At 45.9% G+C, this 18,474-nt stretch overlaps 1 protein-coding gene across 2 annotated transcripts; it reads right to left on the reverse strand.

Annotated features, from left to right (window-relative positions):
* Positions 1-114: 114 nt before the first annotated feature.
* otud5a (OTU deubiquitinase 5a) lies at positions 115-16,635 on the reverse strand. 2 transcript variants are annotated; one of them, XM_083920293.1, is made up of 9 exons: positions 15,823-16,635; positions 12,270-12,360; positions 6,414-6,478; positions 6,172-6,328; positions 5,932-6,080; positions 4,676-4,861; positions 4,356-4,569; positions 4,109-4,180; positions 115-2,139 (listed from the first exon to the last, which is right to left on the reverse strand). In XM_083920293.1, the coding sequence occupies exons 1-9, from the start codon at positions 16,402-16,404 to the stop codon at positions 2,006-2,008; spliced, it is 1,650 nt and encodes a 549-aa protein (XP_083776419.1). In that variant the 5' UTR covers positions 16,405-16,635; the 3' UTR covers positions 115-2,005. The 2 variants fall into 2 exon arrangements, with proteins under 2 accessions (XP_083776419.1, XP_083776418.1); XM_083920292.1 differs by having other exon boundaries at positions 12,270-12,363.
* Between the last annotated feature and the right edge of the window lie 1,839 nt (positions 16,636-18,474).

Raw genomic sequence — 18,474 nt, forward strand, 5'->3', positions numbered from 1 at the left:
GAAGAAGAAGAAAAAATCAAATCCAACATTTTTTTCAGAAACATTTTTCCTCTTTTTATTCCAAGAAAAAAAAAAAGGTATTTTCATCCCAAACGATAAAATAAAATAAAACAAACTTATATTATTAATAATAACAACAATAATCAATCATTAAGAGGATAAGTATGACAATTCTCACGTGTTTTTATCTCCTTTTTTTTATTTTGTTGCTTTTTCTCTATGATGATATTGGTCGTGGTCGATTAAACATGCAGCTAAATAAGTCCGATGATGATGATGAAGATGAAGAAGATGATGATGGAGGTGAGGAAGAGGAGGAGGAAGAGGAGGAGGAGGAAGAGGAGGAAGAGTAGGAGGAAGACAACAGGGAGAGGGAGGAGGGACGGGTTTCCCAGATGACCATGGAGGGTGAATGTGCGTTGCTCGACACAAAATGGCCGCCACAGTGATCTGTGAACGTGGCGGGGAAGTGTCCTTCGCTATCGGCGGCTAAGCTAACCGTGATCTTGGCAGCGTTAGCAGCTTGGAAACCGCAGGAGCTAGCTTTAATACACAATAAGACTGCTGGTGATAGCTCGCTCGCTAAGGAGCATGCTAACACAGCGCCTTTAGCATGGTTGTCTGCTTCAATTATGATTAGCGTGCTAAGGTAGCGTCTACGGCTCAGACGGGTTCCGTTCTAATTAGCATTTCTCTTGCAAAAAGGCCGCCAGTGGGAGAATGAGCGGGACATTATTTTACTATCGACAGCTAAGCTTGTTAGCGGTGTAAAACATAGTAAGACTTGAAGTGATAGCTAGCTCACTTAAGAGCATGCTAACGTAGCGCCTTTAGCGTGGTTGTCTTTTCCAGTTCCTATCCCTTGTGCAAAATGGCCGCCAGTGGGATTTACAAGAATGTTAAGAAAGAGCGGGAAATTAATTTGCTATTGACAACTAAAGTAACAGCAAAGCAGTTTGTTAGCCATGTTAGCAGGAACTACCTTAAAGACTTAAGGTGGCAGCTCACATGCTAGAGATCATGCTAACATAGCCTACAGGACACTGCAGGTTATATTAGCATGCTGACTTTAGCGTAGTCGTCTTTTTCAGTTCTGATTAGCACAGGGCTAGCATTTCTTTGCAAGAAGGGTATGAATCAGCTGGAAGCAAAAAAAAAAAAGTGGACAGCTAAGCTATCAGCTTGTTAGCGTTTTAACTTAATAAGACTTGAGGTGATAGCTTGCTTGCTAAAGACCATGCTAACAAAGCCTGCAGGAAACTGCAGGTTGTGTTAGCATACTGACTTTAACGTGGTCTAAGTCTAGTTGTGTGCAAAATGGCCGCCATTGTGAGCAAGAAAGAGCAGGAAAGGATTTAACTAATGAAAGCTAAGCTAATAGCAACGCAGCTCGTTAGCAGCTTAATACATAATAAAACTGCAGGTGATAGCTTGCTCGCTAAAGAGCATGCTAATATAGTGTCTACGCTGCAGACTGGTTCAGTTCTGATTCGCAGAGTAAGAATGAGCGGGAAACTATCTTAGAATTGGCAGCTAAGCTAAGCTAGGCTAAGCTAGCACCAACACTTGTTAGCAGGAACTAGCTTTAAAACTCAGTAAGACTTGAGGTGATAAGTCAACGCTGAAGACCGGTTGTTAGCATAGCTAGGCAGATTTTAAATCCGAACTGATCCCAAATGAGCATTAAGACCGAGCGCCATCTGAGGGGGGGATGGGGGGCGAGGGGGGGGTAATGCAGGGTCCCTATTGGCTGGGAGGAGGGGGGGGGGCGTTATGACACAGAGAGGGAGGAAACAGGAAGAGAAGATGAAAGGATGAGTTGAAACGTCTGCAGAAAAAAAACAAGTGTGCGTTTCTCTGATGTTTAATTTTCTCCGGGTTGACCTCCTCCTGAGGGGAGGGGGGGGGGGGTCAGGAGGGTGGAGGGTCAAAGGTCATCGTGTGTGTGTGTGTGTGTGTGTGTGTGTGTGTGTGTGTGTCGTTGTTGTTGTGTGTCGGCCGGCTATCAGCTGCTGTCGGGCGACGGCTCCCTCTCTCGGTGCGTGGCGCCGCTCTGGTGTTTCATGCTGTCCATGTACTCCTGCTGAGAGACGGCGAGCACCGACGCCAGGATCTCGTCGTCCTCCCAGTCCGTCAGACCTGAAACACACGGTGTCCTTTACTGCGGCGTCACACACGCCACAACCTCATAACGTCGACTCGTCACAAACTACACAACGTCATAACGTCGACTCTTGTGGCGTCTCCTGACGAACGCTAAACATCATCTGACGTGACTGCGTCCTCGCCCGTTCCCCACTCGCAGCACCAATACTGTTCCAAACACCAGAGCTCTGTGACGAGCGTCAGGAGGACCAATCAGGAGCCAGCTGACTCTCAGGGGGAGTGAGGACGCCGTTAGTCGTTGAACGGTGTCACGGTGTCATTACACGGAGTGTTTGGCGCCATTACTCATCGAGTTTCAAGTGTCAAAAAGTCAAATGTGATGGAAGAAAGTGAGTTTCATTCATAACTGTAGTCATGACAACCATCCGACACAAAACAAGAGTCATTTTCATATAAAAAGTGTCACTTTGACGCCGTGTCAGTGTAAAACGGCGAACACGTGGTCTGATGGCGGCCATGGCGGTCGGCGTCTCACGGGTTACACAGTCGCTCAAAATCTGAGAGCCCTCATGAAAGACATGAGGGCGTTAAAGGGACAGTCCCGTCTGTGTGTGTGCAGCCTGTCGACTGATCGCAATGTTGATTTTGGCTCCGTGCGCACGAACGTGGGCGTGTTTGAAAGCGTGTTTCTCTGCACGCTTCGTCCTTTCATCCACACGGAACCGCAGATGTTGCTCCTGAAATCGGCCTGAAATGAGTCCAGGTGAACTTTTGGTTTCAGCACACTGTGGTTGACGTCACACTGTGCAACGGTAAACGGTCAGTTGTTTCCATGGCGACACGTGGAGCGCTCTAGACGCGACCAGCTGACGGAGGTGATGCTATGGAAGAACGAGCCTAAATCCTGCTGCTGTCGAGCAACTTAGGAACAGGAATCTGCCCGGTTTCCAGCCTTGTGATTGGCTGAAATGGACTTCCTGTTAGGAGGGATATCGCCCCCTAGTGCTCTGGTGTGTGCACGACACTGTTGAGCGGTGGTGTGGACGGGGAGGGGTCATAAAAGTACCCGTGTCCGTACGGACCAGGTCTAAACCGACACAAAGAATCCTGCAGAAGCTCCGGCTCACGAACTTCCTGTCAAATAAAAACGAGTCGACGCAATAAAATGTTAAAGCAGCTTGAGTCTCGTTGGTTCTGACACAAACGCTGAACGTGTTTGTTGTTGTTGAGCCGAGAACAGCTGCAGAAACAGTTTAACTCTGTTCTGTTCTCTGTGCTGAAAACAGCTGATAAAAACACAAACCCTGAGTGTGTTTACTGCGAGACACTGACCTCAGATAACCACACACACACACACACACACACACACACACGCACACACGCACACACACCTACACACACACACCTACACACACACGCACACACACGCCCTGCAGCTTCCAGTTGACAGTTAACAACAGGAAGTAGCTGCAGGTAGATTCAGGGTTTCTGGATCTGATTCTCTCTGTTCAGGTCTCAGGCTCCAGAAACTTTACTCCATCTTCATTTCAACCTCAACCTCTACGTCTGCGTCTGCGCCTGCGTCTGCGTCTGCACCTGGCGTCCACGCTGCTGCTGCTGCGGCGTCTCTGAAGCGTGTCCTTGTATGAACCACAGACCGTGTAAAAACAGACTTAGCGTCTCCGTCGAGGGTCCGTTCTCTCAACTTGATCGTCCTCGCCTATGGGAGTCTCCATCTTGGCAGAATTTGACTCCGCCTCATTTCCTCTGACCAAAAAAGGGCATGTATGTGACGCTGCGGGGAGGGGCGTACGTCCATCTGGCTGACGTTTACCTCCGAGGAGAAGTGAGGGCCAGAGGCTAGCTGTCACTCAAGAGGCCACGCCCCCAATTATTATTTATCGCACACGCCACGCACACGCAACGTGGACAAGGACGCTCACATGATCTGTGATGTCACTTGAGACGGACGCAGGTCGGGATAAAAAAAAAAGGTTCTTACCAAACGCCGTCGGTGACATCTCCTGCATGATGGCTCTGTACTCCAGATGATGACGACTCTGATTACTGGGACCTACACACACACACACAGACACACACACAGACACACAGAGAGTGTTTTATGTTAATGAGGGTCCTAATGTGTGTGTGTGTGTGTGCGTGTGCGTGTGCGTGTGCGTGTGCGTGTGTGTGTGTGTGTGTGTGTGTGTGTGTGCGTGTGTGTGTGTGTGTGTGTGTGCGTGTGTTACCTGGTGCGCAGGGGGAGGGGGGTTTACTCAGGATGAGGGCGGCTCCGGCGGGGGAGGGGGGCTTGTTGTGGGTCGACGGGGCGGTCGAGAGGGAGTCGGAGTGGGAGTGAGAGGGGTCGGAGTCACGTTGCCGTGGCGACCGGGCGCTCCAGTCATCGGGCCCGCTGGAGGCCGCCGCCGTCGCCGAGCTGCAGGTGGCGCTCGCCTTACGAGGCTGAAAGAGAGAACGTGTTCAGGGTTAGAGATCAGGAGAGCGAAGGTCGTGGACGTGTCAGTGACCTGCTGACTGTCGCCGGGTTGAGCCCGGGCGCCGGTCGTACCTGTCGGGCCTGTTTCTCCTGGTCCTGCAGCCACTGCAGGTACGACTCCCGGGCCACCTGCTCCTCGATGGCCTCGTTGGTCGCCTCCCAGTCCGTCGCTCTCTTCTTGTCCTCCAACATCTGCTGCTCGATCCACGACTCCTCCGACGTCTTGATGGCCGACTTCATCAGCGTCGTGTCAGCGTACTGTGTGTGTGTGAGGGGGGGGGGGGTTTAGTCATGTTGCATCTTTATGTGCTGGTTTTGCATCTTTTTGGTGGTTTTGCATCTATTTTTAGTCATTTTGCATCTTTTTGTGGTGTTTTTGCATCTATTTTTAGTCATTTTGCATCTTTATAAGTCATTTTGCATCTTTTTGGTGGTTTTGCATCTATTTTTAGTCATTTTGCATCTTTTTGTGATGGTTTTGCATCTATTTTTAGTCATTTTGCATCTTTTTGTGATGGTTTTGCATCTATTTTTAGTCATTTTGCATCTTTTTGTGGTGGTTTTGCATCTATTTTTAGTCATTTTGCATCTTTTTGTGGTGGTTTTGCATCTATTTTTAGTCATTTTGCATCTTTTTGTGCTGGTTTTGCATCTATTTTAAGTCATTTTGCATCTTTTTGTGATGGTTTTGCATCTATTTTTAGTCATTTTGCATCTTTTTGTGCTGGTTTTGCATCTATTTTTAGTCATTTTGCATCTTTTTGTGCTGGTTTTGCATCTATTTTTAGTCATTTTGCATCTTTTTGTGCTGGTTTTGCATCTATTTTAAGTCATTTTGCATCTTTTTTTGGTGGTTTTGCATCTTTTTGTGGTGGTTTTGCATCTATTTTTAGTCATTTTGCATCTTTTTGTGATGGTTTTGCATCTATTTTTATTCATTTTGCATCTTTTTGTGGTGGTTTTGCATCTTTTCATTGCATTTTTCTCAAAATATTGCGACTTCTTTATCTCTATCTTCTGACTTTTTTCTCTAATTATTCCAACTTTTTTGTCACAATCCTGAAACCAGCAGCGTTCCTTTTCTCCTTAAATCTCGTCACATCTGTTTCTTTATTTGCACCAAGTCTACGTGTAAACGTTTCGTGCGAAAAGCTAGCTACGCGTTTGGCGGGGGACCGCGAAGGATGTTAAGGTGTATTTCGTGTGTGTGTGTGTGTGTGTGTGTGTGTGTGTGTGTGTGTGTGTGTGTGTGTGTGTGTGTGTGTGTGTGTGTGTGTGTGTGTGTGTGTGTGTGTGTTTCTTGTGTGTGTGTGCGTGCGGTGCTGTACCCCGGGTTTGAAGGCGGGTAGTCCCAGCCCGACCCCGATCGTGGCCTTGTTGGGGTTCACCACAGAGTTGTAGTGGATGTTGCGGTGGTAGCTCACTCTGATTGGCTCGTCGTTGTTCTGGTGGATGCCGTGGAACGTGTTGATTGGCTCTGTGGCAGAGGGAGGAGGAGGAGGAGGAGGAGGGGTCAGGTGGGTGAGATGTGATTGGCCGATGTGGTCGGACTATCCGGACGCACTCACCTGTGCTGTACTGGTACACCTCCACCGGTCTGTTGTACATCTCCGCCATCGCCTGCATCTCGATGTGGTTGCCGTGGCAATTGTTTTTCCTCTTCCTGTTGATGTATGTGGTGAAGTCCTCCGTCACGTAGTTGGAGAAATAGTCCGCGTTCTTCATCTGGAGGGGAAAAGACGTTTATGAACACAGAGCGGAGGGCGTGCGGAGGGTGTGCAGGGGTCGGACGGAGCGGAGGAACACTCACCAGGTAGTCCATACAGTGTTTCCTGACCACTTCATGCATGTCCTGGTCTCCGTACACCTGATCAGCTGAGGGACACACACACACACACACACAGGTTACAGGTCACCACGTGTTCAGCTGCGGGTCGTCGGTCTCACCAAACACAACAAGAGGAAGAAGCTCCGTTAGCGCCGATGCTAACGCCGGGGGGGATGGGGCCACGGTGGCAGCAGAGCGCTCCAGACGCCCCGGGAGAGAAGCAAGGATCAAACCTGCACGTCCTCTGGGGTCACGTCCAGGTCACGACTACGTCGGCCACCAAAGACAGGAAACAGGAAGAACTCCTCCAAAATATTACACTTTATTTGTCACAATCTTCAAACTTTTTCTCAAAAGATTGCGATTTTTTTCTCACATTCTTTCGACTTGTCCTCTCGAAATACTAAGAATATTTTATCACGTTCTTTGTCACAATATGATTAATAAAATGAATATGATAAATACAATAACTAATTAACCCCTCATATGTTTAATTGTCAGTGAAACAGTGAATTATAAACGACACACACACACGCACGCACACACACATATGTATATATATGCAAATGAAGCTTCACTCTGGTTAGATTTACAGCAAGTCACATGATCTGTCACCACAAAGTTTCTCAGAACTCCCCGACAACTTCCTGTTTCCCCTCAGAGTGTGTGTGTGTGTGTGTGTGTGTGTGTGCGTGTGCGTGTGCGTGTGCGTGTGTGTGTGTGTGCGTGTGCGTGTGTGTGTGCGTGTGTGTGTGTGAGAAACGGTACCACAGAGTCTTCAGTGGCGTGTTTGGACTCAACGTTTATGATGTTCACGATATAAATATATTATATATATTTATATTTATATATAAATCAAACAATGATCGCGTGAACTTCCTCCTCAAACCTTCCACTGATCCTCCACGTGTGTTTTTACGCCACACGCCCGAACGTTTCCTCAGAGGTTTGACTTTCATCCCTGAGAGGAACAAAGTCAGAGACACGCACGTGACCCGAGGACATCAGGGAGAGACGCAATAAAGTTGTTATATTTCCAGAAATTAAATCGTAATTTTCCAGGAATAAATTCATAATAATATTTCAAAATGGTTCTGGAGGAGTTCTTCCTGTTTCCTGTCTCAGCCTGGAGGTGTGACAGTGACCTGGACGTGACCCCGGCTCTCTGAGGACGTGTCATCCTGAATGTTTCACAGTCGTTTGATTAAACTCACTCATTAAATCTCATGTTGGGACGTTCGGACGCTCGACGTCACAGATTTGAGTAAACGCGGCCTGGACCTCGACTTTATGCAAATAAGCAGCTGGACACTACCAGATTTCAATGAACGGCTGCTGACAGAGACGAGGAAGTGACTCTGTGTGTGTGTGTGTGTGTGTGTGTGTGTGTGTGTGTGTGTGTGTGTGTGTGTGTGTGTGTGTGTGTAAAAAGGTCAGCATGGCGAGAAAACATTCAGCGTTCTCAGTTTGTTCAGAGACAGAACTGACAGTAAATGTGGACCAGCTGCTGAGAAACACTGATAGACTTCTGCAGAAATCTCACACACACACACACACACACACACACACACACACACACACACACACACACACACACACACACACACACACACACACACACACACACACACACACACACACACACACACACACACACACACACACACACACACACACACACACACACACACACACACACACACACACACACACACACACACACACACACACACACACACACACACACACACACACACACACACACACACACACACACACACACACACGACAGTATTCTCAGAAAGGGGCGGGGCTTACTGCTGATGGCGATAAGGTTTTTATCTGCAGCTCACAGCCGGACGCCACCCTGACCGCCACCACCAGCAGCAGCAAAGCATTCTGGGTCCTGAAGTTCAGCATGAGTCGGCGCTGACGTCGGCTCTTGTTCTACAGAACTTTATCTTCCTGTTTAACTTCCTGTCAGCTTAACTGGGGCAGTTTGACCCCGCGGACCACCGCGCTGAACCACGCTGAGCTGACTCCGGGTCAGTCCGGTGGCGCGTGGCGAGGTGACCCGACAGTTTTGACCTTTGACCTTTTATTTGTTCTCGTCAGCTGTGACCTGATTATTGATCCTTCACAATAAAACATCTGCTTTAAAGTTTACTCTTTCTTGGTCACAGCGGCTTCCTGTTTACGGATATTTTCAGAATTAAAGTCGGAATATTTCAAGATAATATAACGATCATAATAATCTAGAATAACAACAATAATAATAATAATAATAATCTACATTATCTATAAGAACAATAAAAATAATAATAATCTATGATAATAAAAATAATAATAATAATAATAATCTATGGCAGGGGTCTGCAACCCGTGGCTCTCGGGCCTCATGCAGCTCTTCAGTCCCTTTTCAGTGGCTCCTGCAGCTTTGCTAAAAAATAACATGGAAATAAATGACGTGTGTTTTGCACAGTGGACGATCTTTCAAAGGGAGCAGCTGTTCTCTGGGAGTTCAAGGTGATTTTTAATAAATATTCGGTGAAACTAAACTATGCGTCACATGCTACGGCTATCGCTCAGCACCTTTCCCTGCTCATCTGGAGTTTCTGACCCGCGCCGTCAGGATGCTAACCGTGGATTAACCCCCCCAAAAAACGTATCGGAGGAGAACAGAGAGTTGCGTGGAGAGATCAATTTGCTTTCACTGCCAACACTGATGGCTAACCTGTGTGCTTCATGTGTGGTGAGAAATTAGCAGGTAATAATAATCATAATAATAGGAATGAAATGTCAACAGTTTTCTTTATTTTTGTTCTATGATGTCATAAATGCAACAAAATGTAGTCTTTTTTGCATATATCATATAACTATAAATACAACTTTATAAGCTGCGGCTCCAAACTAATGTTACTTGGTGAAGAGGCGGCAAAATGGCTCTTTTGATAGTAAAGGTTGCAGACCCCTGATCTATGGTTATAATAATAATAATAATAATAATAATCTATGGTAATAATAATAATAATTATCTATAGTATCTATAATAACAATAAAAATAATAATAATCTATAATATCTATTGTTATAATATATAATAATAATAACTTTATACTGTATTTATCCAGCATCTTGATCACGGCACAAACCTTTTTACAGACCAACTGACGGACCCAGAGGTCACTGTGACACACACACACACACACACACACACACACACACACACACACACACACAGGGTTACCGTGACAACAGACAGGTCGGCCGCCGATGAAACCAGTTCCACCGGCTGCAGACAGACTCTCCGCCACGTCAACATGTTGTCAACTTTCCTCTGTTTACGTGACGTTATCGTCATGTGCCGCGCTCATCTGGGATACTGTGACACACACACTGTCAACAGGAGACGTCTCCACGCGCTGCCGTCTCAACTCTGCTCCGGTCACCGTTACGAAACGCCACGTCTGGAAAACCTCGATGAACTCACGTCCTGGTGAACGCTTTAACCCTTAACCATTAAAGATCAACGCCTTATTAAACCCTCTACCTTAAGACCTCTACCTTAAACCCTCTACCTTAAGAAGTCTACCTTAAGACATCTACCTTTAACCCTCTACCTTAAGACGTCCACCTTTAACCCTCTACCTTAAGACGTCTACCTTAAGACGTCTACCTTAACACCCTCTACCTTAAGACGTCCACCTTTAACCTTCTACCTTTGACCCTCTACCTTTGACCCTCTACCTTTAACCCTCTACCTTAAGACTACTACCTTTAACCCTCTACATTTAACCCTCTACCTTAAGACGTCTACCTTTAACCCTCTACCTTAACCCTCTACCTTTAACCCTCTACCTTAAGACGTTTACCTTAAACCCTCTACCTTTGACCCTTTACCTTAACCCTCTACCTTTACCCTCTACCTTAACCCTCTACCTTAACCCTCTACCTTTACCCTCTACCTTAAGCTACCTTAACCCTTTACCTTAACCCTCTACCTTAACCCTTTACCTTAACCCTCTACCTTAACCCTCTACCTTTAACCCTCTACCTTAACCCTCTACCTTAACCCTTTACCTTAACCCTCTACCTTAACCCTCTACCTTAAGACGTCTACCTTAAGACGTTTACCTTTAACCCTCTACCTTAAGACGTCTACCTTAAACCCTCTACATTAAGACGTCTACCTTTAACCCTCTACGGAGACTTTTACAACCCTTTTACAAAGTGACGGGGCTCACACGTGTGTTGTTGTATTAAAATTAAAAATAAAGATAATGTGGAATGTTACAATCTCTTTTCTGTAAAAGAGCAGGAAGCATCAAATGTAAGGTATCATACGAGTGTTGAACCTGTTTGAATGATCCGCAGCCCTGAAAACACTTCAATCCAAGAGTCATTGCCCTTTGATATGATATGTAAATATATATTTATATATAATACGTATGTGAAGTCAAACCAAACTTTAAGGTTCAGTAAAAATAATCATGAAACCATTTCTATGAAAATGTTTTTTTAACTCATGACTCATTGTGAGCACACACGCACACGCGCACACGCACACACACACACACACACACACACACACACACGCACACGCACACGCACACGCGCACGCGCACGCACACGCACGCACACACACGTCAAAAGAGTTTTCACATCTCGCTGACCACTTTCTGTTTCAGGTCAGCAGGTGTGTGTGTGTGTGTGTGTGTGTGTGTGTGTGTGTGTGTGTGTGTGTGTGTGTGTGTGTGTGTGTGTGTGTGTGTGTGTGTGTGTGTGTGTGTGTGTGTGTGTGTGTGATTTCTGTGAAATGTAAGACGGAGCAGAGAAACAGGCCTCTTAAAACAGAAGTGAAACCTGAAGATGGTCCGTCCACCTGTCTGTCCACCAGACTGATTAAAAGGAGCCAAAACACGAGGTAAAGTGCCCTCTAGAAGCCAAAACGTGTGCTAAAGTGCCCTCTAGGAACCAAAACATGTGTTAAAGTGCCCTCTAGGAGCCAAAACATGTGTTAAAGTGCCCTCTAGGAACCAAAACATGTGTTAAGGTGCCCTCTAGGAGCTAAAACATGTGTTAAGGTGCCCTCTAAGAGCCAAAACATGTGTTAAGGTGCCCTCTAGGAGCCAAAACATGTGCTAACGTCCCCTCAAGGAGCCAAAACATGTGTTAAAGTGCACTCTAGGAGCCAAAACATGTGTTAAGGTGCCCTCTAGGAGCCAAAACGTGTGCTAAAGTGTCCTCTAAGAGCCAAAACTTGTGCTAAAGTGCCCTCTAAGAGCCAAAACATGTGTTAAGGTGCCCTCTAAGAGCCAAAACATGTGTTAAAGTGCCCTCTAGGAGCCAAAACATGTGTTAAAGTGCCCTCTAAGAGCCAAAACATGTGTTAAGGTGCCCTCTAAGAGCCAAAACATGCGCTAAAGTGCCCTCTAAGAGCCAAAACATGTGTTAAAGTGCCCTCTAGGAGCCAAAACATGTGTTAAGGTGCCCTCTAGGAGCCAAAACATGGGCCTAATTTTAAACATTAAAGCATGAAAACATGTTTCAGTAGAGACACTAAATACATGAACCTGAAAAAGAGGAGAACAGGTCCTCTTTAAGAGTTAGTGTTGGGCCCTGTGGTATTAAATTATAAATAATATAATATAATAAACATGACAGAGTAAAAATAACTCTGCAATGTTTATAAATGCAGCGTCTAAATCAATACATGATCTGATGCAACACTGACACCTGCTGGAGACCACAGGAACAACACACACACCTGAGGGTACAAGGTGTGTGTCCGTGTGTGTGTGTGTGTGTGTGTGTGTGTGTGTGTGTGTCTGTCACTCACCCACGGCTCTGAACAGACACGCTCCGTCCTCCTTCATCTTCTTGATGACGAAGCCTTTCTTTTCCCGCAGAGCTTTTTCAAACCAGTGCTCCTGCTGAACACACACACATTTAGATTACACCGCTTCTCACATGTTGTCTTTAAATATGCAAATGAGGCTTTAGGTTACAAAACATGAGCTAATGTGAACTTTGGAAACAAAAGGTTCAACAGTTTGGCTTCATTTTGTCGACACATGAGAGTCAGTCCTGTGTTTTCTGCGTGTTTTTATGAATAAATGTTTTTAAATGAGGCTGTAAAAGGTGAAATATTGGAGTTAAAAAAGATATTTATTGTATTGAACTAAAAGATATCACCGGGAAACTTCCCCAGTTCATCTCTGACTTAACGCCGTTATTGTTTAGAGGAAATGTTCTGTTTAAATATGCAAATGAGGTGTTATCTAACGCTAACTTATGGTGGATTTAAGAGAAATCTACGGACAAAATCTCTCCAGAGAAGAGAAATAAGAATAAATAAATTGACCAAATAATGACGTTGGTGTCTCCTCCTAAAGCGACATGTTATAAAAATATAATAATGAGGCCCCGTCACCACGGAGACGTACAACTGTAACTGCACAACTTTAGTCTGGTTCAGTCGTCCATCCACAGCAGCCGGCGTTAAAACAGGATCTTTAGAAACCAGGTCCCAGAGTGGGAAGACTGGAACACGCCCCCCATGGCGTTTTGGTCTTGACGGTGAAAGCTCAAACCAAAGATAAACCAAAACCACGCCGGTTACAAGACGAAAACAAAACCAAAAATACGTTGAAAGAGAGAAAAAAAGTCGTTTTCGATCGTGTGGACGAACCCTGAGACCTTCAGGGCTTCCTCGTGTCTCTAACAGCGGCGTCCCGTTGAGTCCGGAACAAAATGACGACAAAAACCTGTAAAATGTGAAAAAACCGACACAAAACGACCGTTAAGTGACCAGAACGAAGCGCAAACGACTAAAACCGCAACAACAAAAGTGTGGAACCGGAGAGACGACGAGGTTCAGGAGCTTCTGTCGGTGACGCCGAAACCATCAGACGGATTCAGGGAACGCCACGAGGCGCTGACGTTTATGACCACGGAGGAGTCCATGCCACGTCCTCGTGCCACTCTTCCAGGCGCCGCCCCTCGTCTGAGAACAGCAGAACGAGTCTGACGGAGGATCTGCTGCCGCTAGAACTGTCTGCACCTCACTCAGTTGTTGCTGGGGACCTCCGGGAACTCCCCCCAAGACCCCCAGGGGGGTCCCCGGACCTCAGGTTGGGAACTCATGAACGATACCGACCAATCACAGCAGAGTTACCTCAGGAACATCTGGAGGATTTTCTTCAAACGTGGCGCAAACGTCCTTTTGACCCAACAGGAAAAAAAGAAAGAAGTGACGACGTTTTCTGTCCCAAAGGTCAAAGGTCGACGTCGCTGTGACATCATCGCGTTTAAACCGTGACTCTGCATCTTTAAAGCTGCAGCGCGTCACTTCCACGTGTCCGTAAACATCCGCTTCACCTCTCGCCGTGGAAATGGATTTCTTCACTAAAAACCGACACAAAACGACCGTTAAGTGACCTTAGAATTGTTCCTCCATCAGCCAATCACAGCGTGCAGCAGCCGACGCTTTGACGCCTCAGAGCCGCTCAGCTTTAAAATCACTACTGTCCGTCTCTCTGCAAATAACGAAGCGTTCAGTCGTGTTTTTTTCGCTTTTTTTCGCTGAAGACACCGACCTGCTGCAGGAAACCAGAGGGCGCCGCATTTACAGTCAGTGCGTTTACATGCGGTTTAAAACCTGATTATATTCAAGTTAAGGGCTGCTCCAGTTTCTCAAACGCCATGTAAAAGGGGGCTCCTTCCTTTGGGATTGACTTTGGTAATCCACTGTAATGGACTTTACTATGAGAGGAGCTGGTACAGGGGCCAGTAGGTAAGTCTTTAAAACACTCTTTAATAAACTCTGGCTTCACTAACTACGCTGTTGCTGCTTTGTTGTGTGTGTAGGGACTCTTCTCATGCTGCTGCAGAGCTTTGCTGTTATTTTCAGCAGCATTAGTGGTTAAAGAAGACCTTTGAATGCCTTTACCGTGCTGCCCCGAGCTAATCACTGTTAGCCACGTACGACTGTTAGCTACTCTCTAGGATTTCTCTGTTAATAGTTTAAACATTAAAAAAAAGTGTCTCCATGGCTTTTTTGATGAATGTAAGTGCTGAAAAAGACAATGGAATGATTTTGCGCATGTCAGTTTTTCAAGCCTTTCATTTTAAAGGACAGACAGGAAATGGGGTGAGAGAAAGAGGGGGAGACCTGCAGCAAAGGCAGGTTTGACTCCGACCGGCGGCCCTTTGCTGCCTCGAGGACCTTCAGACTCTCTACATGGGGACGACTGCTCTAACCGCTGTTCCACCGGCCGCCCCAAAGTCACTTTTTTAATAATAATTCAACATGTGAATGTCCTTGGAAATATATGGAAATACACTCCAGGAGAAGGACCAGGTAAGGACCAGGTAAGGACCAGGTAAAGGACCAGGTAAAGGACCAGGAAAAGACCAGGAAAAGACCTGGTAAAGGAACAAGAAAAGACCAGGTAAAGGACCAGGTAAAGGACCAGGTAAAGGACCAGGAAAAGACCAGAAAAGGACCGGGAAAAGGACCAGGAGAAGGACCAGGAAAAGGAACAGGTAAAGACCAGGAAAAGGAACAGGAAAAGGAACAAGAAAAGACCAGGAAAAGGACCAGGTAAAGACCAGGAAAAGACCAGGTAAAGACCAGGAAAAGGACCAGGAAAAGACCAGGAAAAGGACCAGGAAAAGGACCAGGAAGTGGGTCAGGAAAAGGAACAAGAAAAGACCAGGAAAAGGACTAGGTAAAGACCCGGAAAAGGACCAGGAAAAGACCAGGTAAAGACCAGGAAGTGGTCAGGAAAAGGAGCAGGAAATGACCAGGTAAAGGACCAGGAAGTGGGTCAGGAAAAGGACCAGGAAAAGGACCAGGAAATGACCAGGAAAAGGACCAGGAAGTGGGTCAGGTAAAGAACCAGAAAATGACCAGGAAAAGGACCAGGAAGTGGGTCAGACCGGATGTGAAGGTGTCTAATGTCCAGACCTGAGCCACCTGAAGGACATCGGACAGACGTCTCAGCTCTGATCTTTATGTTTCTGACATTTCCATTAGCTCCCCTTTAATTGAAGCGTCGGTGCTGTTGCTATGGTTACCCGCAGTTTAATGAAAGGGGGTTGAACCTTCAACCTGAACACAGGTGTCATTTTAACCTGGCAGCCAATCAGAGGACAGGACGAAGAAACGTCCACTTTAAAAAGATTCACTCTCGTTAAAAGTGAAAAATAATTTATTTTAATTATATTGAGATTAAAAATAACGATGTTGACCTTCAGTTTAATTGTCTCCTGTCACATAAATGAACGTAAATGAGGGTTTAAAGCTAATGCTAACATGCTAACAGCCGTTCACTGTTGATCACAGCTGTGTAGCAGCATTAGCATTAGCGTTAGCATTAGCCCCCTACCTGCTCCACGGTCGCCGGGTCCACAGACTGCAGTCGGGCCGCGTTCTCGTACTCGTCCTCGCTGTTGTTCCCGGCTCCTTCCTCGGTGTCCTGGCTGGAGCCTCCACCCCCGGGGCCGGTCACCCCGGGCTGTCCTCCGCCGGTCAGGGCCGCCACCACCCCCCCGGAGCAGCTGCCCGCCTGCCGCCGCCTCTTGCTCAGCCCGGGCCCGGAGCAGCAGCTGCCGACGGCTCCTCCGCAGCCGACGACCCCCGCCGACACCACGAGCTCCCCGCGGGACCCGGACACCATCCCGCCGCTGCTGTCCCGCCCGTCACCAGGACCCACCGGGGACACGGAGCCTCCGGGCGGAGGAGAGGCCTGCTGCGGCCGGGAGCTCGCCTCGATGCTCCGCCGGTCGTCCCGAGCGGAGGGCGGAGCGGGCTGATAGGACCAGGGCGGCGGGGAAGCTCTCGGCCGGGCTCCGGTCCGGCCTGCGTGCGGGTGCTGGTGCGGGTCTGAGCCGCTCCGACGGTCGCTGTCATCCGTGTGGTCCGACACCCCGACCCCGGAGCTGGACTTCTTCTTCGGGAGGATCGTCATGGTCTCGGAGAGGGAGGGGGGTCACAGGGAGACCAGAGGCTCTTTGGGGATCGAATGTTTCGGTGTTTTCTTCCTCCGGACCGGCCCTGCGGCTCCAGGACCCGAACTAAGGCTCTTAACGGACCGGAACCGACCGCAGGAACCGACTCGGCTTCTTTTCGACGGTTCAGTTGAACAAAAACAAAAACGGCTCCGGTTCTTCCTCCAGTCACAAAACATCAACACAACTGACGGAGGGCGGCGACGTCACTTCCTGGTCGCGACGGCAGTTTTGACGTCATGACGTTGATCGGGTCTTTATTTTTGTTGTTCCCGTTTAAAGTGTAGGGGAGACCGGGGTCGGTGCTCCCGCTGTGGACCGGCTCTCATCATCAGCTGCGGGTGTCTTTATTGCTTTATTTATTTAAACTTATAATTATTAAACATCAAAGACACAACAGGGTTCCTTATGATAGTTATCACAACAGTTATCTTAACAATTAGCATGATCGTTAGCGTGATAGTTAGTATGATAGTTATCTTAACAGTTAGCCCAATCATTAGCATGGTAGTTAGCACAATATTTTTATCACAATAGTTATCTTAATAGTTAGCCTAACATTTATCATAATAGTTAGCATAATAGTAAGCATTATATTCATCACACTAATTATCTTAATAATTAGCATAACATTTATCACACTAGTTATCACAAAAGTTAGCATGATAGTTAGCACAATACATTTATCACAATATTTATCTTAATAGTTATCACACTAGTTATTTTAATAGTTAGCGTAATAGTTATCAGAGGGGTTTTGGTTAACAATATATATTTTAAAGATTATTTTTGCTTTTTTAAATGAGAGACACCAACTAAGTTTTAAAAATGAGAGACTCAGCATCTATAAAACTCATCAAGGACCTTTATATTTGTAATAATGAATGTGAAACATGGCTATTTGTCTGAATTATCCTGTCATGAATTAAAATTATGATATTTAAAATTATAGTTTCTTAAAAATGTATTATGAACATAACATCTGAGACGTGTGACAAAGGTTGGATCTGCCACACGTCTTAGCTAGTTTCTTTACCTTTGACATGAACAAGCACGTATTTATAAGTTAGCATAATAGTTATCTTAAAAGTTAGCATAATAGTTATTACAATAGTTATATTAATAGTAAGCATAATAGTTATAGTTATCTTTATAGTTAGCATAATAGTTATCACTAGTTAGCATACTAGTTATCTTAATAGATGGCATAATAGTCCTCACAATAGTTAGCTCAATAGTTATAATAATTAGCATAATAGTTATCACAATAGTTATCTTAATAGTTAGCATACTATTTATCTTAGTAGTTATTTTAAGTTATCACAATAGTTATCATAATAGTTATCTGAATTGTTAGCATAATAGTAATATTAATCGTTAGCATAATAGTTAATAATAATAATTCATCATCGTTTCTTAGTTGATTCTATTTGTTTTTCATCTGAATCTGTGAAGTTATGGAATAAAAACAGACACCAGGCTGTGGAGTGACAAAGTGTTTATTTAAATTATCTTCAACCTCACACACACGCACACACACTCGCACGCACACGCACCTGCACACGCACGCACACACGCACACACACACACGCACACGCACACACACGCACACACACACACACACCTTTAGTTACAGTTAGTGCTCAGTGTTGAGTAATAATAATAATAATAATAATAATAATAAGCAATCTTCAAATATAGAGTGATACACTATAGAAAATACCCTGCATATAACTGTGGAGTGTCATTTCAGCGACACGAGGAGTGAGTTCACCCGCAGAGTCGTCTTTACAGCAGAAGAGTGGTGTAAATATGTACAGGAGATGAGATTTCAATGCCCACAGCATCCTTTGAGTTTGTTCCTGAAGAGTTTTGGTCGACAGACGCTTGAATATTTGGCTCAAAGTCCGAACGACGAACCTGCAAAGTGACGACCCAGATGATGATAGTTAAAACATATTAACGAGTGACTTCCTCCCGGTCGAACAGTTTGCAGGTCATCAAAACAGACGTGGTTTTAAATATGAGTG

Source organism: Echiichthys vipera, assembly GCF_963691815.1.
Source record: "Echiichthys vipera genome assembly, chromosome: 9".
In the NCBI taxonomy this organism is placed as follows: Eukaryota; Metazoa; Chordata; class Actinopteri; order Perciformes; family Trachinidae; genus Echiichthys; species Echiichthys vipera.

Coding starts and splice junctions, on each gene's coding strand:
- otud5a (XM_083920292.1), bottom strand. CDS start 16,404: ATGACGATCCTCCCGAAGAAGAAGTCCAGCTCCGGGGTCGGGGTGTCG. Junction 6,329..6,413: donor AACACTGTATGGACTACCTG/GTGAGTGTTCCT, acceptor TTTCCCCTCCAG/ATGAAGAACGCGGACTATTT. Junction 6,081..6,171: donor GGTGTACCAGTACAGCACAG/GTGAGTGCGTCC, acceptor CCTCTGCCACAG/AGCCAATCAACACGTTCCAC.